Here is a 21774-nt window from a genome sequence, read left to right as displayed (position 1 = left end):
ATTTCATAAAGGAAATGAATTTTAATTAGAAGTGATTTATTTTTGTAGAAACATATTGGTAAGAGTTCCCTTTAAATAGCAGCATTGATGACACTAGTTTATTATTGTAATGTAAACAATCCCATCAGCAGTTTAGAGGATGGGACAACAGCATTGAGTCAAATACTACAGGAACCACACAATACTAAGAGTGATTAAAGAAATAAGAATTGTTTATTAGGGCTGCAATTTCAGTACTTAGTATAATATAATAAGAAGAAAATAATAAGGTAGGAACGAGTGGGGGAAAAATGGATAAGGATATGAGTTTAAAAACAGAGAGGATGAGTCGGAGAGAGATTGAAAGAGTGCAAGAACGGTAGCTGTGACAGACAAAAGTGGTTTCTGAAAACAACAAATAAACCACACCAAGGTTGGCATGCCTGTAATAATGAATGGTTCTTTTCGAGGCAAACTATAAAATATTATCAAACATTACTGTTTCTTAAAATTTCAAATACCCCACTACTACAATATGGTAAATTTAGGTTAATTTTGGAACTCGCTAGAATCGCACTCATCTAAAACTCAATGTATATCGTTCTATTCTTTTCAAACATTTTTCTCTCACTCTTTCACTGTTTCACTCCATCAATAGTAATAACAACAGCTTTGTTTCCTCCTCCTGGTTCTGTCATCTGAAATGCAAGTTGAGATTTATAATGGAAACACGTATATTATTTACAACGTCAAAATTTGGTATTTTCGATATTTGCATGAGAGGTGAATTGTCATATAGTAATCATCACTGGCTACTGTTCTGACTTTTTTAATTCAGAGCATATTCTTCATAAGATCTATCTCATCATATACACCTATTTCTATTTTACTTTTATAACAATTTTATTTATTATTTATTATTTATTATTTATAGACACATAAAAATTGGAAAGTCTTTGCTCTGTTGTGACGAACATCACAATGCACCCACCATTTTTATTTTTTTTGGTACGCACCAATTCAAACTACTTACACCTCACGTGACACTTCTACCTTGCAATCTCACGTGATCCGAGCGCTGCCTGGAAATTTTAATGCTGCTACTTTAGTATGATTATTCTAAAATTAATACCTTTATCTTAATTACTCGTCCATTTAGTATTAAATGTATATAAACCAAGCTTACAACACATGATGTTAGAATCAAACAAAAGGTTTTCACGTTTAACTTTAATTGAATAGAGTAAAACGTATACAACACTCTCATACATGAGTAATTAAGGGATCGTACACGATCTCTCATGATTTTTGCTTTCTTCATGTCTAAGCAGTTATGATGATTAAAATAGGTAATATTTGGTCCACAAGATAAAACTTATCAATCACTCGTTTTAATTAATTTCTTGAACATCAAGCACCATAGTAAATGCATTTTTTCTTTTAATTTGTAACATTTGCATTTATTTCGTTTTAATGGACAGTTGTACGGATCATAATGCAATAGTACCCTGATTTGTTGCGCACACGGTTTTCTGAAACATGGATTTATGCATTCGAAGTATTTATGATCCTGAGACAAAACACAAAGCTTGATCGTAGAATGACATTAATTTCGGCATAATATAATATATTACACATTTAACGTTATTATTAAACAGTCACGGCTATGTTCAGTTACTGCACTAACTTTCAAATAAAAATTATCTGTTCTACATTAACGAACGCCTTATTGCACGGAAAAAAAGCCACATTTCGTACAGTAAAAAGAGTATAATTATTGTACCATAAAATCATTCTGATCCAGCTCATCAGATGAAATACAGTTCAATAATATCATAGTATAAGTAAAGATATATCATAAAATAAAATAAAAACCTGACGTGGCACAGAGTAATCACTGTAAGAATGCATATTCTAATAATTCTATTTAAATTTTGCTGCAACACTAAGAATATACTTTTATTATACCCTGTGCATTTACTCAACCACCCTCGGTGGAGTAGGAAAGAAGATAGATAAAGTTTTTTTTGACCTTTGGTGAATCTCTTACTTAATTAAAGCTTTTATTTAATTAATTTATTTATTTTGCATATGTGAAATTCCCGTTCTGCTTGGTGCCCTCTTGTCTATAAATTGACGCAGCCACCACCTCAGTTTCCATTCATTCACTTCTTCTCTTTGTAACCCCCCTCTCTATTTTGCGTTCATTTTGTTTTCGTAAGTACTGTTTGTTCTTTTTCTCTTTCTCTTTTCCGTTCCTTTTTCTTTCTTTCTTTTCCTTGTTCTGTCTCTCCCCTGTTTCGGTGCTCGGTTCACCGCTTCCACTTTACAGTGTTTTTCATATTCTTGAATGTTCATTCTATTCTAACCAATGGATCAGACTCCATCCTCTTACACGGGGTCTCTAATAATGCCATAAAATATCATGGGGTGGTGCGGTTACGCCAACTCTGTTTCTGGGTCCACTCTGTTCAATTTTACTCAGAAAAACTTGTTCTTAGACTGTATTCGGTTTGTGGGGAAGATGATCCTGTCGGTCTGATTTTTTGTTAATCCTTAACCGGTTACTAGATTATACTCTTGAATGCATGTTCTGTGTTAAAAAAAACAATTGAAGATAGCACTTTGTACAGCCTGGCCTCGAACCCAGGATTTCTTTGTCGGTTTCTTGTTATTAAAAATTCTAAAGAAAGTCTTCTTTTTTCTTCGGGATGAACGGTTGAGACTTATGAGAGGTTTAAGCTAAGCCTTGAGTGGAATATTCAATTTATGTTAAAAACAATAGGTCAAGCACAGGACTTTATTTCAACCACTTTGGTGGGTTGCTAATTGCTATTCTTGTTCTAATTAATTAATGTAATTATGATTTAAAAGGACAAGTTGGTGACAGGGGAAAAAGAAAGTGCATCTTGCAATTATTCTTCTGCAGCACTGTTTAAGGTTGAAATCTCAGTAGAAAAAAGTGGAAGATCTGGTATTGTATTTTTGTGGACAATTGGTTGGTGGGGGTGGGTGATATTGGTCTTGAAATCCAATCCAGTTATGTAGAATATTTTTTATGTTTTTATTTATTGTTTGATCAATTGTTTGGGGTATTGACTCTGTGATAACTCGAGATTAATGGATTTTCGTGATGACATGTTTTTTACATCCTTGATCCGTGTCTTACAACGCTTTTTGTTGTTGCAGTTGAAGTCTTTCCCTGTGATCTTCCAAGGCAATGGCTACCGATCGTTTGACCCGTGTTCACAGTCTCCGTGAGAGGCTTGATGAAACCCTGTCTGCCAACAGGAACGAAATTCTGGCCCTTCTGTCAAGGTAAACTCATAATTTCAGTTTTTGGTTTAAAAGTTCTTTTATGGTCAAAGGGTTTTAGCAGTTAGTTTGTTTAAGGTTGCTTAGTTTTTGTGTTTTTTTTTTCTCTCCTTAAAGGTGGCGGAAACTCTACTAATTATGTTTAGACAATGAGTTTGTTTAAAATAGCTCAATTCGTGTGTGTGTGTGTGTGTGTTTTCTCTCTTTAAAGGTAGTGGAAGTTCCACTATCTGTGTTTAGACAGTGAGTTAGTTCAAGGAAGCTCAATTTGTGTTTGTGTTTGTCTCGTAAAAAGGTGGTGAAAGTTCTACTACGTATATGTGGGGAAGCAAATCGTGTAACACTAACAAATTTACGGAATTTTGACAGGATCGAAGGCAAGGGCAAGGGGATTTTGCAACACCATCAGGTCATCGCCGAGTTTGAGGAAATCCCCGAGGAGAGCAGACAGAAGCTTACTGATGGTGCCTTTGGAGAAGTTTTGAGGTCTACTCAGGTAACTAATTCTTTTAGAGCTTTGAATAGGAGGATTTTAGCTATAATTTGTGGGGTCTGTTATGTTGGTTTACTCATTTCGTTGTTTATTCTCTTTGTATGTTGTAGGAAGCCATAGTTTTGCCACCATGGGTTGCTCTGGCCGTTCGTCCAAGGCCTGGTGTGTGGGAGTACCTGAGAGTGAATGTGCACGCTCTAGTTGTTGAGGTGTTGCAACCTGCTGAGTACCTGCGCTTCAAGGAGGAACTTGTTGATGGAAGGTGAAGAAAAGGCTCGAGTTTGTTTTAAGTGATGCACTTCTTATGTTTCTTACACTATTTGTAAACGTCTCTCTCACTCTTATTGCAGTTCTAATGGCAACTTTGTGCTTGAGTTGGACTTTGAACCCTTTACCGCATCCTTCCCCCGCCCAACTCTTAACAAGTCAATTGGAAATGGCGTGCAGTTCCTCAACCGTCACCTTTCCGCCAAACTCTTCCATGACAAGGAGAGCTTGCACCCACTTTTGGAATTCCTCAGGCTTCACAGCGTCAAGGGAAAGGTAGGATCTATTTCTGGCCTTTAAACTAGAGTAAAGCAAGCAGTGAGAAGTGTATGCATTTGCTTTAGACACATTCTTCAGTAGTTCAATGACTTGAGTATCTACATCCATGTTTGTACCATGTCTAGTTACCAGATCTGGAGTTCAAATCTAACATGTTTGTGGCAACAGTTTCTCTAACATGTTAGACTCAAGGCATGTAGTTAGTTCGTTCTTTTTGTTATGGTTTTAGTGTTGGGTCTTGTGTGTGTGTATTGATTTTGCTGACTGATTTTGTTGTTGGTATGCAGACTTTGATGTTGAATGACAGAATTCAAAACCCGGATGCTCTTCAACATGTTCTGAGGAAAGCTGAGGAGTATCTGGGCACAGTGCCTCCCGAAACCCCCTACTCAGCATTTGAGCACAAGTTCCAGGAGATTGGTTTGGAGAGAGGGTGGGGTGACAACGCAGAGCGTGTACTCGAGTCAATTCAACTTCTCTTGGATCTTCTTGAGGCCCCTGATCCGTGCACCCTTGAGACTTTCCTTGGAAGAATCCCTATGGTCTTTAATGTTGTTATTCTTTCTCCCCATGGCTACTTTGCCCAAGATAATGTCTTGGGATACCCTGACACTGGTGGTCAGGTTGTTTACATCTTGGATCAAGTTCGTGCTTTGGAGAATGAGATGCTCCATCGCATTAAGCAACAAGGATTGGACATTGTTCCTCGTATTCTCATCGTATGTCCTAGTATACATAGATTTTTGAAGTCTTATGAGCAAGCTTACTGGTGTATAGTGTGTGTGGCATGTGGATATGTTATTCTAATTGATGCTTGTGGATGTTGTTAAATGCAGATCACCCGTCTTCTCCCAGATGCAGTAGGTACTACTTGCGGCCAACGTCTTGAGAAGGTGTTTGGAACTGAACACTCTCACATTCTTCGAGTTCCCTTTAGAACTGAGAACGGAATTGTTCGCAAGTGGATCTCAAGATTCGAAGTCTGGCCCTACTTGGAAACTTACACCGAGGTAAACTTTTGACCCCAGTATAAATTTAACACCGGTTAAGCATTTTGATGCGTTTTCACTTCTCTAATCAATTGTCTCTTGTTAACAGGATGTTGCTCATGAGCTTGCAAAAGAGTTGCAAGGCAAGCCAGATCTGATCGTTGGAAACTACAGTGATGGAAACATTGTTGCCTCTTTGTTGGCACATAAATTAGGTGTCACTCAGGTTGGTCCACAACTATCTGGTTAAAGTTGTGATAACTATATATATATATATATATTGGAACTCAGAGGCCTAAGATTTTATCTTTATCCATGTAGTGTACCATTGCTCATGCACTTGAGAAGACCAAATACCCTGAATCCGACATTTACTGGAAAAAACTGGAAGAGAGATATCACTTCTCTTGCCAATTCACAGCCGATCTATTTGCCATGAACCACACAGATTTCATCATCACCAGTACATTCCAAGAGATTGCTGGAAGGTGAGTTGCCCCTTTTGTAATTTTGTTCTTTCACCAAATTTTCTTACTGATTAACTAACCAAATCTCTTCAATCATTTACAGCAAGGACACTGTTGGACAGTATGAGTCTCACACAGCCTTCACCCTTCCTGGACTCTACCGTGTTGTGCACGGTATTGATGTCTTCGACCCAAAATTCAACATTGTCTCTCCCGGAGCTGATCAAACCATTTACTTCTCCCACACCGAAACTAGCCGCAGGTTGACCTCTTTCCACCCCGAAATCGAAGAGCTTCTCTACAGTTCAGTCGAGAACGAAGAACACATGTCAGTTTCTCCTCTCACTTCCTTTGTCTTATCTAATCATACCATGCAAGGTTTTAATCAAATTGACATCACTTTCAACATCGTGATATCATTTTGTCTGAGACAGATGCGTGCTGAAGGACCGCACGAAGCCAATAATCTTCACCATGGCAAGGTTGGACCGCGTGAAGAACATCACAGGACTCGTGGAGTGGTACGGTAAGAACGCGAAGCTGAGGGAGTTGGTGAACCTTGTGGTCGTTGCCGGAGACAGGAGGAAGGAGTCGAAGGACTTGGAAGAGAAGGCGGAGATGAAGAAGATGTATAGCCTGATCGAGACGTACAAGTTGAACGGGCAATTCAGATGGATTTCGTCTCAGATGAACCGTGTGAGGAATGGAGAGCTGTACCGTGTGATCGCCGACACCAAGGGTGCGTTTGTGCAGCCTGCAGTGTACGAGGCATTTGGTTTGACAGTGGTTGAGGCCATGACTTGTGGGTTGCCAACATTTGCAACATGCAATGGAGGACCTGCCGAGATCATCGTCCATGGAAAATCTGGGTTCCACATTGATCCTTACCACGGTGACCGTGCTGCTGACCTCCTGGTTGAGTTCTTTGAGAAGGTCAAGGTTGACCCATCTCACTGGGACAAGATCTCTGAAGCCGGTCTCCAACGTATTGAAGAGAAGTAAGCAAAAAATTTAAAAAAAAAAGAACTTTGTTCCAGAAAGGCTTCATCAGAGGTTAACCTGTTTCTTTGTTCCACAGGTACACATGGCAAATTTACTCCCAGAGGCTTCTCACCCTCACCGGTGTGTATGGTTTCTGGAAGCATGTGTCTAACCTGGATCGCCGTGAGAGTCGGCGCTATCTTGAGATGTTCTATGCTCTCAAGTACCGCAAATTGGTATGTTTATTTAGTATGTTACATATTATGGAACATTATGCGATGTCTTTCAGCTTGCTAATGTTATTTTTTCCTTGTTTTTATTACCTCAGGCTGAGTCTGTGCCCCTTGCTGTTGAGTAAACTGAGGATGAAGAAACGGAGGAAGCGGCTTTTTCTTTCTCATTTGGAGTTTGTCGTACTTGAGTTTCATAAATAATGTCCATCATGTTAATTCTGTGATTAAGTTTCGATAAGAAGAGAGAGGGAGAGAAAAAAAAAAAGCTCTTTTGTTTTTTTCTTTTTGCAATTTGGATCTTTGGGTGTTTTGCCCATCAATTCAGTTTTTTTAAGCCGTGCCTTCTTACTTTGTCGTCTCCATCTTATCCTTCCCTTAACTTTACTTTCTTTCTTTAATAAACTCAAAACAAAACCATAAAAAAAAACATAATGATAATAAGTAATAGTATTTTGTATGAGAAAAGAGGGACTCCTGCAATTTCATCCGTTGTTGTCTATGAATAGGAAGAAAAGGAAAATTGACGTTAGAATTTAAAGATTTAGTTGTCCTTGTCAAATCTGGTCGTTGCATAAGTATACAATTCTGGAGTAACAATTGGTGAAGCAACTCCTTTTCAAGCGAATATTTTTGGTCATGCGAAGAAGTATCTACCAATTTATGAATAAAATCTTATGAGAGTTGTTGGGAATGGACGTGAACGTCAAATTTTGTATATTTTTTTGGGCCCTCTAATCAAACGGGCCTAGTGCAAAACAAAGATAAACTTAACAGTCTCTGTTGCTCTCACTTTAATTAGTCAAATAAGGGTACCAGTAAATTACTAACCTTTTTGTTTGCTTCCTTCTTGTCATACACATACAGTGGGACAAGCATTTTCTTCTGAACTATTTTTTCATCAAATTGGATCTTTCTGGAAAAGATTTATATTTGATATGATATAGAAATTGCCACATCAATACTATTTTTTTATCAAGCAAAGAACTTTACTAATCAAGCAAGATGAGTAGTGATGAAATATTTATTTAGGATATGTTATATGCTTCCGAATCTTTGTTTATTTGAATCCCCTGAGGTAGCACTTATCCCTTCAGCATTAGTTCCTTCACTTTTTCTCTTGTCATTTTCTGAATCCAGGAAGAAATATCCATCTGCAGAAGATGTAAAAAAAAAAAAAAAACGTTTTAGTTTTAATCACAATTCACAAATAATGCTTCATTACTGACCATTCATCGGCAAGAGGCCAACATGTAAAAGGAAGGAAAAAAACTAAATGACAGCATTAAAAACGATAAATCCTTATATCTAGTTTTAGCAGTAATTTCTCAAACAAAACTAATCATAATCTGAAAAATTACACAGAAAGCTGTTCAAATTTAAGCAGGTAGCCATTTATGCTCTTCAATGACAGAGTCACTAAGAACAAGTAGAAACAATTTAATAAATAACTAACATGTACTATTATCGTAATTATTGACATTTGTGAGCATTAAACATCAAAGTCGTTGTAGTATAGTGGTAAGTATTTCCGCCTGTCACGCGGACGACCCGGGTTCGATCCCCGGCAACGGCGCGTATATTTTTCGTTTTCATCATTAACGAAATGCTTAACATGTTTGATGGTTTATTTCTACTTAACTTGAATTTGATGAAATAATTACACATTAAAATACATAAAACAATGGAATTTGAAGCTACGTTAAATTAATAATTATTTACGATTACATATAATTTTTAAAAATAACATATAGAAGTTAATTTTGTGAAATAAAAAAGAATTGGCACAACTTTTTAATTGTAACTAAATTTTGAATATTTAAACAACTTGATGGAAACACTTTGAAATTGATACGGTTTTATCAAAGGTATAGAAATAGATTATATGTTGCCCCAAATTATGTTTAAACAATATGTGCTTAAATAATGATTATTTCCATAAAAAAATGATTATAAGAAACTCTAAATTGATTATAAGAAAATAAACATTTAATGACGATAAAAATTGTTGTTAAGAAGTAATATATAAATATTTACTTATTTAAATCTTTAAGATCATACCTCCTATTATGATATTATCAAATCTTTACTTATTATAAATCTTGTTATATTTTAAGAATAATTTAGATTATTTTTATCTATTTATTACTAGTTATAAGAAAAATAAAATAATAAATAATCAAATAAAAAATATAAATAAATAAAATAATAATAATATCGTGAAATTTTAAACTTATATTTTATTTTTTATTCATATTTTAAACCAATATAATAAAAATAAATTTTATTTCAAATTATGTTATGAAATTAATTTAAACTTAAAAAAAAATTGATATATTCTAAAACTCTTGCAGATTTTTTATTTAAACTTGAAAGGTTAGTGTAATTTGTCAAGTTATAGAAAAAGAATATGGGAGAAACTATGGGCATACTGCATGTAAGAACCGAGAATTAATTTCAAGTAGCTTATGCAAACGCAATACCTATGGACATTTGTAATGCTTTGTTTTCATGCCACTTATGTGATGGTAAGAAATTTCTTAAAAAAGTAAATTAATTTATCACTAGTACCTTTGGCCAAATTATTTTACTATTAGAGTTTAATTAAGAACTGAAGTTTCATAGTTTTATAAACAAATTGAATAATATATATATATATATATATATATATATATATATATATATATATATATATATATATATATATATATATGTATATATATATATGTATGTATATATGTAAAATCTACAAACTTATGACATTGATATTTTATAACAATAAAAAAAAGTCTCATGAAGGAACAAGGCAAATTAAAATCAAAATAAACATTTATTAGCGGAAAATGATGTTACGACAAGGACAAGGATACATTTCAATTTTTTTGCAAAATCATTCAATACAAGTGTTACAATTTGAATATGCAATTTGAAAATGGCAGATTTAGGAGAAAGAAAACGAAAACAGCACTTATATCTACCCAGGCTATATCCTAGTTCCTCTGCATCATGTTGTGTTCTGAAAAAATAGTGATGCAACTACCAAAACCTACAGTAAACCTACTGTACACTTTGATTGGATGATGGACTACAAAATATAACACAAAACATATGTACAAACTTATAGCTTTTCTACTTTCATCTTGTACATTATACCTATAATCTATAAATCTAAAAACCCATATCATGATTGGTGCCTACCTCTAGGTTCCACATGAGAATTTTACAAGATACTCAAAATTGAAGCTTTTAAGGTTCCTAAGTTCTATCTTTCTTTGTTGGCCGTCAATTGCTTTCTTCTCATTCTTTACTCCCCAGTTAATAGTACAAATATAGTACAATCAAAAATGGCCACTGGCCACCTCCAATTTTGGCATATTAACACGATAACATCGCCAAATTCAAAACTGTAGTGATATATTACTACTAAATTCTTTACTTATTCCCGAGCTTCCTTTATTTGTAAAGTCTTTCTGGGGTAGAGAAGTATAGCCAATGATAAAGAAAATACCAAACCAACTAAACCACTAAACGGTTGAAAAGGATGATTCCCTATTATCCAGAGAGGAAGGTTGCACTTATTATGATATGTTAAAAAACCACAATTTTGCAGCACATAAGTGGATGCCATCATTCCTGTGCGTAGCCCGATAGGGATGAAGAGGCTACCTCCGTTTCTCTGTCGGGCACCTGACAAAGACAAAGCTAAAAGCCAAAGTCCTGGTATTGATTGCAGAGACCTGAAAACTCCATAAAAGAAAAGATAAGATTTTGACAGAGAATGACAGTGGATTATAATATAGTCAGCTAAATACAAACACAAAGCTAGAAAAGAAAAAGGGGATATTTCATTAAAAGGACACATCTCACTTCAAAAAGTGGAGAAAAACTAGACAGAAGCGGAGAAAGTTAGAAAGAATGCTTTGACCTACAGGCACATAAATGGAGAAAGTTTAAGAAAGAATGCAGTCACCCTTAGCTCGTCTTAACTAGAGTCTTTGGATATATGACTTAAAAAGAGCTTATAAAACTTGGACAAATTCACCAAATAAATTAGTTTTGTATGATCGAACAAGGACTTAATTTCCAAGAGTTTGTCTTTGTTTTCTATTGATTGCAATTAGCTGGATTGTTAACACGTATGATAAACTATTAAAACACAGTCTAATTAATTAAATAAGCAAGACTTGATCCTTAAATGGATTAACTGGGGAACGAGAGCTGAACCATAAACATTAGCTTCCATTACTTCTATAACATTTAGTATATAGGGATGTAGAGGATTATGTTGAGTTAGGAGAAAATATTTTGCTGAAACACAAGAAGATCTTGTAATCATTATGATTGTGGTACCGCAAGGTACTAGATATCTATCATTACTCTGCGGGTAAGAGTTTTCTATATATATATATATATATATATATACACACACACACACACCTAAGTACTGTTTTTAATTTTAGTCAATTCAATAAAGATCTTTTTCCCCTCATATAGCTAACCCTTTCCAAGTGATAATACTTCACAAATTGTTCTTATGCATACAACTTTTCTGTAGCCGTCACTGCTATTTAGCCCAAATTGGTTTTCATGTTTTTAACAAATTAGGCAAATTGTTAATCTATAAATGAATCAGGCCTTACCAATTTAAAAGATGGAACTTATTAATACAGTACACAAATTTTGATTCCGGAAAAGAGGATATACCTCTGCAAGAAAGAAAATGCGATCCCTGAAATGATAATTCCCTGATGGTATCCAAGATCAACTGCAATTTCCTGGGGCAACCATGATCTAAAAAGCAATTCTTCCACCAGTGCAATAGCAGTTGCCATCACAGTTCCTTGAACAACTACCAGACTCATACGTCCATACACTTTTAGCCATGTTATGGCATCTAAAGATGTTGGAATATGAGGCCAAGAGAAACTTGCAAAACCAAGAGATGCATTCACAGCATGGATTGAAAAAATGAAGATGGCTCCACCAACCAAACCTTTCAAGAACTCAAATAGCTGCAACAATAAGCTTGCTTTAAGAATAAAGTCACATGTTAACGAACAATATGTTCAATAAAAATTCAAATTTCCTGAAGCTCTATTCACATTCAAAAATTGGAGAAAAAAGAATGTGCCAAAGGGGATCCAGAGCATTAATTCCAGCTCGAGACAAGCAACACAGCAAGTATGAAGCCAAATTGACTTTACAGAAGGGAAGAATGTTGCTTAAGAGTCTCTTATACATCATGTTTCTCTTTATTCTTATCTCATTCTTTTTCAATTTAAAGTAAAATGTAAATGTTGGGCATTATTAACAATAAATCTCATTTAAATTAGAGCAAGTAAGAACCACTGTAAATATTTTAATGAGTATCATCTTAGTTTACCTATTAACTGCACACAGCAGAACCATTTTCGTATCACTTCCATTTGCTAAATTCCAACATGCAGTTATTACAAACGTAACAAGTGTTTCCTCAACTGTCCCCCACAACCCAAAGCAAATTCTAGCATATTCTTCATTGTCATTTTCTACATCATTGTAGAGATTATCTATGATATTGAATAAATGCTACACATAGTTTCAATTTTAACATATATATTTCAAACAAAAAAGGAAAGCAAAGGCAAAAACAGGAGTGACAACTTAGAAGTAATGTCCTAGGACTTGTCCATTAGTTTTTATCTCTAACATTTACCGTTTGTCGTGATGCCAAGTTCAGCCCATACTGCTCAAATGCATTTTCATATCCACGGATTCTTTTCCCCCATAACATAACAAGTATCACTATAGCAGTGTACAGGCCAACAATGCAAGCAAATTCAGCTATTTTGGACGAAGTCTTTGTGGTCCAGCTCTGAACAATTGTTGGAAGTAATGGAATGGCAACAGGAGACCATAGAACAAGGATCATGCCAACAAACCAAAAAATCCTAGAAGAGAAAAAAACGCAGAGTTTGAGAGTTATATAAAGATAAAAGTCACACTCTTGGCTATTAACCATATAGATAGCAGAACCTAGGGAAGATATACACTCCTACTTGAGTGCATGTTAGAAAGAACTACATTGGATGCTTTTGAAAAAGCTACAGTGAATAAGAAGGCCTTCTCCTTCTCTAAATTTTATCTTTTCTTTAAATCTGTTCCTGTAATTCAACAGGTTATGATATATTAAATCTAAGCAGCATCCATTTTCAACCAGCAGTAATTCCAAAAACGGAAAGGCTGGAGTTATTAGCACTACTTAGTAACATAGGATGAATTGAACACCTCTAATTCAAGTTACCTCTGAAATAAAGGGCGTTCAGCAATACGTAAGAATGAGATAAGCCTGTCTGTCAAACTCATTGCTCCACGTATACCACCCCACAGCAAAGCAATCTTTCCAACAAGCCTAAAAAATCCACCTCTCTGTCCTAAATCAGCTAGCATGGCAACCAGTCTGTTAATGGAGGGAAGTCATGTTAAATACGTATACAACAAGAAAAGCAGTGAAGCATTTGGATGTTATTAAAACGTGTATTCAGACCTTTCTTGATCCACTTCACCATCTTCTTTAGTAGGTACAACTGGACCAGCAACCGACATGGCTTTCTCAGCAAGGCTTGTGACTATGTTATTCTGGTTCTTATCAAAGGCTTCCTCCTGAAGCTGATCTGACTCCTTTTGATGGGGATTTTCCATTTTCAAGGCTGAGCTCTCAGCAGTAACATTTTCTTGTTGGAAATCCTGGAATAGAGCAGTTTTAAGTTTGAAACTCTGACAACTCTACTTAAATCCAACTGCCTGTTTAATTTTAAAGTAGTAAACTGTTATTCATCCCATTTCCATCTGAAGCAATTGAAAATAATACCTTCTGTTGCATAAGTAAAGCAGAAGCCCCAAGAGCAGCAGTAACAGCACCAACCATGACAGTATTTTTGCTTGTATCTTCCGATGCACTTCCTACATCTATTGTCTCCGTCTGAATAGGATGGTCCAAACTAGTTTTTTCTTCAAGTTCACCATCTGTCTCTCTTGCACCTCCAATGCCATGACTCTTTTTGCTAGGTTTTCCCTCATCATCGTGGATCAGAGATCTAATCTGATCATCATGAAGTGTAGTTACATCAAAATATTTCCTCAAGGAAGCTAAGATGGACCCAACAATAACACCAAGAGGCACTACTTTTCTCAGACAGTTTGTTTGCTGAACAGAGGATGATATTACGCTAACAATATGCTCCCCTTCAAGAGAACCAACCTTTTCTATAGCACCCTCAACATTTAGACCTTGACTTTCAGTATCTAGTTGTTGCACCTTGCAATGAAGAGCAGCCTGTGAAATTGCATTTGCCACATGTTCCAGATCTTCTGCAAGATCTGACTTCATTTCTATCATTTCTGCAGCATTCAGCTTTCGACCAACTTCTCTCTTCAAAGAATGTAACACCTTCCTTTTCACAAATTGTATCAAATCATCTGACCTATCAACACTGGTATCTGTCATTCCGTTCTCAGTATCTGTTGTAACGAACTCTTTGACAGGTTCCTGTTGCTTTCCAGAATCTAATATTACATATGGTGGTTCAATATAATGCTCTGCATTAGAAGATTTTGAAGATGAGAGAGCGTTCAACGCAGCCTCCCCACCAGTTTCAGTATTAGAAGAAGCAATATCCACGTTTTGTGGTTGTTCAAAGAGTTTCCATTGACCATCCTCTGGGAAATAATCTAGTAGTAATGCAGTTGTCGTGTTTAAATCAAGTGGTTTGATAGGAATCTTTGAAACTAGATATTTGCAGAGGTTTTCATTGTAAGGAGAGCCTCCGTATGAACCCGCAGCTAGGAACTCTGGCACCCTATCGACCTGTCTGGGTCCATCCCATTTATCAATAAGAAATCTTTTGTCAATCAGTTGAGTATTTCTGTTACTTTCCTTCTGGACTAGGTGATGGTTAGACTTACAACTGTGAGAATCAAATACACCATTCCCACTAATTTCACTAACATTTTGAGGTGGTTGTTCCTCGGTATGACAAGAACCATTATTCAAGTACTTTTCATTATGGTGATCATCTACCGAAGGATCAGTAGATGTGTTGGAATCCTTTCTTTGGCTATTACTCTTTTGTTTTTCTTCTATCTTGTGTTCAACATCTTTTCCATCCTTGACTTCTTCATTTTCTGAACTCTGCTCAAGGTGAGATATCATATTTTCTATCACACCAAAAACACTATTAACAGCCACTTGGGTGGAATCATCTATCCCGGCCAAGGCATCTAATGCTTGAGAAACACTGAAGGCAGGGGCTCTAGAATCTAAATTATTGGAGTTGGTCTGAGGTGCAACATGTGCATTCTTGTTATCTTTTTTCTCGTTGTCATTACCTTTTCTTTCCATTGCTGGGGGCTCTGAGGACATAGAAGGTGAAAGGAGTTCTTCTTTTGCTTCAGTTGAAGTATTTTTACTATGATTGATAGAAAAATCCTGATTTTTCTGTTCATCCTCCTGGGAATTATTTTCCTCCGACATAGAAGGTGAAAAGGGTTCTTTTGTGTCAGTTGAAGTATTTTTATTATGATTGATAGAAAAACCCTGATTTTTCTGTTCATCCTTTAAGGTATTATTTTCCTCCTTTAGGTCTATTTGAGTGATTCCACTGTCTTGGCTCTTCTGCTCGCCCACAGATGCTGATTCAAAGCCACCTGCTCCATTAGGATGGCAAGGATTGTATAGTGTAGAACCTGTTTCAAATCCATTATTGCTACAATCAACATTAGGAACAGCTTTTCCTTTCAATTCTTCATTTGTGTCATTATTGTTATTAGACTCATTTTCTTTCCTGGTAGGACTGGAAGAACCAACTTCATCATTTAATGCTTGAGACTGGGCTAAATTTGTAGAATTTGGTGTCTCTATGGGAATAACTTCTGCTTCTGTTCCTTCAGCAAGCTCGCCAATGCTACCTGGAGCCTTATCAGAACCATCCATAGGACTAGCCTTTTTCATCTGATTCACAGAGGGCTGGTCTTCAACCATAACTTCTGAATCTAATACTCCGGATTTTTCTTGGTTATTTTTCCCTTTTAATGGTTCAGGAGACTGAGAAACATTCATACTTCTATCTACCTCCAAGTTAGAGCCCTTTGCATGCAAAATTCCACTCACTGCATCTGTCAACTTTCCACGGACATCTTCTGGAACAGCATCGTGTAAAGCTTTCATAAGTGTCTGTCCTTGACCCACAGCAGTTAATACCTGGAAGTTTGTAACAAGTGACACTGTAATTACAAAATTCTAAAACTAGCAAAAGATCTAGATAAACTATTTCAGATGTTACATAAAAATAGAATAGTGAAAGCCAAGTAGTCGCTTACCAAACATTTAAGGATAAATAAAGCCCAAATAGTGAATTGTAACTATTGTTTTTATATGTTCTTAACAACATGAAACAGACACTCACAGTTCACAGAAATTGAGAAGCTAACAACTTATGTAGAAAATGAGAGCCTAATTTAGTTTATTCTCAACAATTTAACAAGCTTTGAAATTTCATGAAATAAAAAAGTGGAAAGAGTTTGTTACATTCCCTTCAAACAGCAGAAAAGTACCAAAGTTCTTGTTAAAATGCTTGATAAACAGCAAGAAACAAACTCCCATAGTCATTTAAAATGTATCTGTTATCTATAACAGAATCTGTACGCATAAGTTATTTTGACAATGTTTTCTTGTAAGCCTTAAAACTTTTACCTTTGAGGTTACATATTAGATAAACATTGCATCAAATCCTATTTCTCTATTCCGTTTCTAAAAATATTTACAGGTTTTGAAACCCCACAGAAGCCTTAAAACTTTTACCCAAGGTTAAGTCTTAGATAAAAATTGCATCCAATCCTGGCTATTTCTGTATTCCATTTCTATAAATATTTACAGGTTTTGAAACCACACAAAAAAAAAATTTCTTTAGCCACAGCTGCTACGGGATTTAATGTAAATAGGTACAGACCAATCCAAATTATAAATATTCCAACTTAAAAATTTATTTATCGACCAAACTGACAGAATAAACAAGATTCCTGGGAAATCCCCTCCGGCAAATATTCACCAGGAGTATAAGGAAAGAACATGTTGCAGAGAAATGAATTGTAATCCATTTTAGAAAATTAAAATATGAGAAAAAAGCTAGTACTGTAGTCCTCAACCCCACCCCCCGGTCCTGTCACTCACATGTTGTTGAGGGCATACCTGCACGTTGTCCCTCTGCCCTTTTCTTTTAACAGAAAAGTCAATAAGACACTAAGAGAGAACAGGAAACGAGATCTCCAAACCCAAAACTGACACCTAGCAATGAAACTATATGTTTTACCTTTTTCTTCCTCTCTTCTGTTAGAGTACCAGGCATGGTAACATCGAGCATATTTATTACCACCTGTGCTGTCTGTAGAACTTGAACATTATCAACTGAGACAACATTCTGCTCTTCAATCAAATCTGCTTCACTGGAGCTAGTCTGCTGTGATGGACCATCTTTTACATGTAAGCTCATATCATCCTGCTCAAAGTTCCGTTGTAGACGTTGTTGGGACCTAAATTGGAGGCCAGTGTTATTCTTATTTTCTTCAAGCAAATCATTACTGGGATCCACCATAGAGTATCCATTAAATGCATCTGACCGAGTAAGATTCAACAGTTTTCCAACTTTAGCATCCTTGTTTGACCTTATTTCCTCTACAACAACTAGTCCTTTGGAAGGATTTATGGTAACATCTATATCTGTCAAAAGAGGATGACGGCCTTTCAAGAGTCCCAACTCTACTGCTGTAAGCCACTACATGTATAACTTCTCAGGTTATCACTTGCAAGAATATACTTGAAAATCTCACATTCAACACAAGGGAAAAAAATTAATTATGATAAAAGAAACTTCTACCTCACAGATTAAGGGAACTCATACCATGTTAAAAGAGAGAAAAGAGAGGCATACAGTTGCTCAATCTGTGTGTCTGAACTACACAATAGATTCCATTTTATATACGCTAATTGCAATAAATGCAAATACCTACAGGAGATTTATTCCTCTGTACATGATATGATTTGCCTATAAATCTTTTTCTATTAAGATATGTCTATAATTACAAAGATCCTAATTAAGTAAGCAAACAAACCATAATAAAAGAAGAATAAATCTTAAAAGCTCATCTAGGATACTCTGGGGATACTTGGTAGTAAGAATAGAAAGAGAGGGATGGGTTGTGGATTCGAGTCTCTCCACTTGATTCCAAAAAATTTCTAGGGTACCGCAAAACATTTGATATAAAAATGATATCATCATATATTTATCATATTTTCCTTAGATAGAGAAATAGTTACCTCAATTGTTAGAAGCTGGCACCATGATAAAGCAGACATGTCAGTATCCGTAACACTAGGTGCCAAACAAGAACATAGGAGCAGACTTGTGAATGGATTTTCAGCAATCAGGTTCCTTGGAACTGAGAATACGGGAACCATCCCATTATCACTCTGATAAAATATACCTCTTATATAAGACTTTTTGCATTTGCATGTATGCATAAAAGAATTAATAATAGAAACAAAAACTAATATACCTCAAAATTGTATCAATGCTTATAATATATTTCTTTTTCTAACCTTAATGCCCAAAGGATTACAAAAAGAAGTCATAAGGAATAAAAAACTAGCAGAACTAAATAGGAATTACACCTGACGTGATTTGCATAGCCATTTTTGTCATACACTTTAGTATTAATACAATGAAGTTGCAATTGTTTCACTATCCTAGTAGCCATAAGCACTAAAATACGATTGCAGACAATTCTGCAGCGTGTTGTGAGTAACTAGGAGTATACTATTTTCTCCCAAAATAATACAGCTGTTGATAAATTAAAACTTAGCAAAATGCAAAGGATGCGATTAATTGAGATGGTGGCATGGGTACCTGTATAAAGAGAACAGGAATTTTAACATCCCTGATCATATTTCTTGTACTGGATTTTGAATAAAAATCTTCTATAGCCTCAAACCCAAAAGATACCATAGATATTGCTTCTTCAAAATCACGTACAGACTTTGACAAAAGAGCTTTTTCAACATCAAAACCTTTGGTTTTGCCTTGGAATAGTGCCTACAGAATTAGTACGTGTCTAACTAAGTCATAATTGCGGCCATTAAGAGTATTTCAAGTATAACAGATAAAAATATGTATGATCACACAAACAGATTGCACGGGATATCTTGATGCAAGCTGGGTGAAAAGGAGACACAGGTGGGTGAAGATTGAAAGCAATTAATCTACCTTATTGGCTTGTAGAATATCTATCAGTCCATTAGTGAGTTTCTGATCAGTAACAATGTGATAAGGAGAGGACCTTGTAGCTTCATCTAAATCAAAAGGATTGTCTATACATGTGGCAGCTGTCAATGGAGTGCTTTCTCCAACCTCAGCAAGGTATTTTGTTAGCATGTTTGCACCATATCCCCAGCCAACACCCATCAAGGTTGTCCATGGTCTTGCATTGCTGATATACGTTAGAGATGTGCAGATATCATCGCTGTCAGCGGCTGTAAATAAACTACAGAAAATCAAGTATTTAAGAAGTCGTTACCGTTGTCTTATCTTTGCCACAAATCTGTAAAGAGAAAAAGGCAGTCTGGATGCATTTAAGTCAAACAAATTCCGAATACCAGGATTGGTGAAAGACGAGAAAGAGGGAGAAGTATATAACCCTTTAGTTGAAACACACGCATATCTAAAACTATTTAGCTGTTAAAATCCCACTCAGTAATTAACTCATTCTTCACTTTGTTATCTAATAAGCCTATAAAAAGAACTTCGTTATCTTCACTTACTGAAATTTATTGAAATTCACAACGACTCTCACTTCGTACTTAATGAATCCTATTTAAGATTTTTAGTTTGTCATAAGCTCTAAAGTAACATGGAGTATGCTAGAAAGAGCATCAGCGTGAAGTGTCTCCCAACACAGCAGTGAAGTTGTGTCCTCGTGATGGATTACAAATGGGTTTTGAATAAAAAAATAGCCTCTTTGTATATTTCAGGGCAATGTAGCTTACAATGACTCTCCTACATATCTACGCATAGCGAGAAGAGAAGACTTATAACACTAGAGTATGCTAGTTTTTTTTTTTTTTACGCAAGAAAGTGCTAGAGTAGAGAGGGTGTTGCTGTCACTACTCTTGTTTTCAACCACACTAATTCCTAAAACAACCAGCCTGCCAAATAATATACGACCCCGTACATGCAACATATCATACCACTAAGCACATAAATTAACTAGAATGAATAATTTCTGAGCAGCCTAACCTAAGAATACTTATTTAAGAAAAGAGTGCTATTAATGTTACCGGGGAGTGGTGAGAGGAGAAGCAGCGCATCCTCTGGGATTCATGACAACAGGGAAGTAGCCCCTCTTCAGAGCTTCCACCACAAACAACCTAACGTCGGCGTCCATACTACCCTGCGGCGTACCTGGAACAAGCAAGAGAGTGGAGTCCAATCCACGCTCCTCTTCCAAGTCCAAGTTATCAGGCCAATCCAAAGAAACCACACCTCCATCAGCACCACTCACACACACCCTCTGATACCTCAGCTCCTCCACCAAGCCCTCCCTCTCTCTCCCCCTCCGCACCTCAATCCTCCCGCTAACGTAGTGCCTCTCGCTCGCGTCGCTCCCCTCGAACACCAACGACGGGCACCGCAGCAGCACGAAGCGGTTGAACGGAGTCGGGGCCGCAAAGAGGAGCCACTCGCCGATGTCGGAGAGCGAAGAACGGTGACCATCGCCGGCGATGGATTTGGCGCGCGAGGAGAAGAAAAGCGCGGCGCCGGAAGCGAAGCCGAGAGCGGGAGTTATCAAATCGAGCGAATTCACGGAGGGATAATGCGCGATTAAGCTGCGGAAGAGATTCTCGAAAGGAGCGGGAGAAGGCGGAAGCGAGGAATTGATTTTGAGCCTTCTGCGCCTGTACACGCGAAACGTGCGCGGTGGAAAGGGTTTCGAGGGTACCAACGAAGTTACCGCAAGCACCACCATCATTAACTACTTATAATAATAATAATAATGATGATGGTTAATGATGAAACGGGAACGTAACACTAACACATATATCATACAGTTCCTCTGACGGTCATGGTATTGTGTATTTTAATGAACGAGGAGAATTTTGGTTACATACGATTCGTTCCGGTGAGCGGCGCCGCAACGGAGGGTTCAACGGTTCAAATTGTGTTGTCGGATAGTGTGTTCATTCCACCGCCGGTACCTATCAGTTGCAATCTCCTAGATTGCTCCTTTTTTTAATTTTATTTCATGATAATGATAATACGTGCGCTTCTTTAGAAAAACTATGGTTGATGTCATCACTGAAAATAAATTTAGTACAAGACTGAAAATGAGGCAGTGACGTGGTCTAATTTGATGAGTGTAACGTGAACGTGGAATGCGAACTCTCATCGTTCTAGAAAGGTCATTTACTTTCTAAGGATGTGGCATGATTAGCGAGTAATCATGCTGTCAAAGTCAACCAATATGGATCGTTAAAAATTGAGTCACTCTAATCTAGTTTTTCACAATGGTTGTTTTTGTCTGGATCTTTAGGGTTTCTGGTTGTCATTGCCTGGATCAACATCAAGGAGTGCAAAAAGTAGGAACAAGTTAAACATCATTGGTGTCCACAATTTTGTTTGTGTGTGGAAGTTGTTCATCGTTGGTGTTCCAAACCACGCCCCTACATTATCGATAACCCTCAAACC

General features: G+C 36.5%; 2 protein-coding genes and 1 non-coding gene across 5 annotated transcripts; 2 read left to right on the top strand and 1 right to left on the bottom strand.

Moving 5' to 3' along the window:
- Positions 1-2083: 2083 nt before the first annotated feature.
- Positions 2084-7351, top strand: LOC124828545 (sucrose synthase). 2 transcript variants are annotated; one of them, XM_047301870.2, is made up of 13 exons: positions 2084-2196; positions 3169-3297; positions 3664-3790; positions 3898-4049; positions 4138-4330; positions 4621-5052; positions 5170-5343; positions 5432-5548; positions 5644-5810; positions 5893-6117; positions 6224-6787; positions 6868-7006; positions 7099-7351. In XM_047301870.2, the coding sequence occupies exons 2-13, from the start codon at positions 3200-3202 to the stop codon at positions 7126-7128; spliced, it is 2418 nt and encodes an 805-aa protein (XP_047157826.1). In that variant the 5' UTR covers positions 2084-2196; positions 3169-3199; the 3' UTR covers positions 7129-7351. The 2 variants fall into 2 exon arrangements, with proteins under 2 accessions (XP_047157826.1, XP_087961486.1); XM_088105360.1 differs by lacking the exon at positions 2084-2196 and adding an exon at positions 3000-3018.
- Positions 7352-8504: 1153 nt separating this feature from the next.
- TRNAD-GUC (transfer RNA aspartic acid (anticodon GUC)) lies at positions 8505-8576 on the top strand. The gene has a single exon. It is a non-coding gene; the product is annotated as a tRNA-Asp (tRNA).
- A 1235-nt stretch (positions 8577-9811) lies between these two features.
- On the bottom strand, positions 9812-21471 carry LOC124828544 (alpha/beta-Hydrolases superfamily protein). 2 transcript variants are annotated; one of them, XM_047301865.2, is made up of 11 exons: positions 20367-21471; positions 19297-19573; positions 18940-19125; positions 18351-18503; positions 17347-17808; positions 13851-16238; positions 13527-13726; positions 13284-13439; positions 12696-12930; positions 11705-12012; positions 9812-10737 (listed from the first exon to the last, which is right to left on the bottom strand). In XM_047301865.2, exons 1-11 carry the CDS (start codon positions 21056-21058, stop codon positions 10437-10439), a joined length of 5358 nt encoding a protein of 1785 aa, XP_047157821.1. In that variant the 5' UTR covers positions 21059-21471; the 3' UTR covers positions 9812-10436. The 2 variants fall into 2 exon arrangements, with proteins under 2 accessions (XP_047157821.1, XP_087961485.1); XM_088105359.1 differs by having other exon boundaries at positions 19297-19562; positions 20367-20504.
- Positions 21472-21774: the final 303 nt, after the last annotated feature.

The sequence above is a fragment of the Vigna umbellata genome, chromosome 1 (genome assembly GCF_029865625.1).
Source record: "Vigna umbellata cultivar VRB3 chromosome 1, Vumbellata_1.0, whole genome shotgun sequence".
In the NCBI taxonomy this organism is placed as follows: Eukaryota; Viridiplantae; Streptophyta; class Magnoliopsida; order Fabales; family Fabaceae; genus Vigna; species Vigna umbellata.
This window is presented reverse-complemented; position numbering and strand designations above follow the sequence as displayed.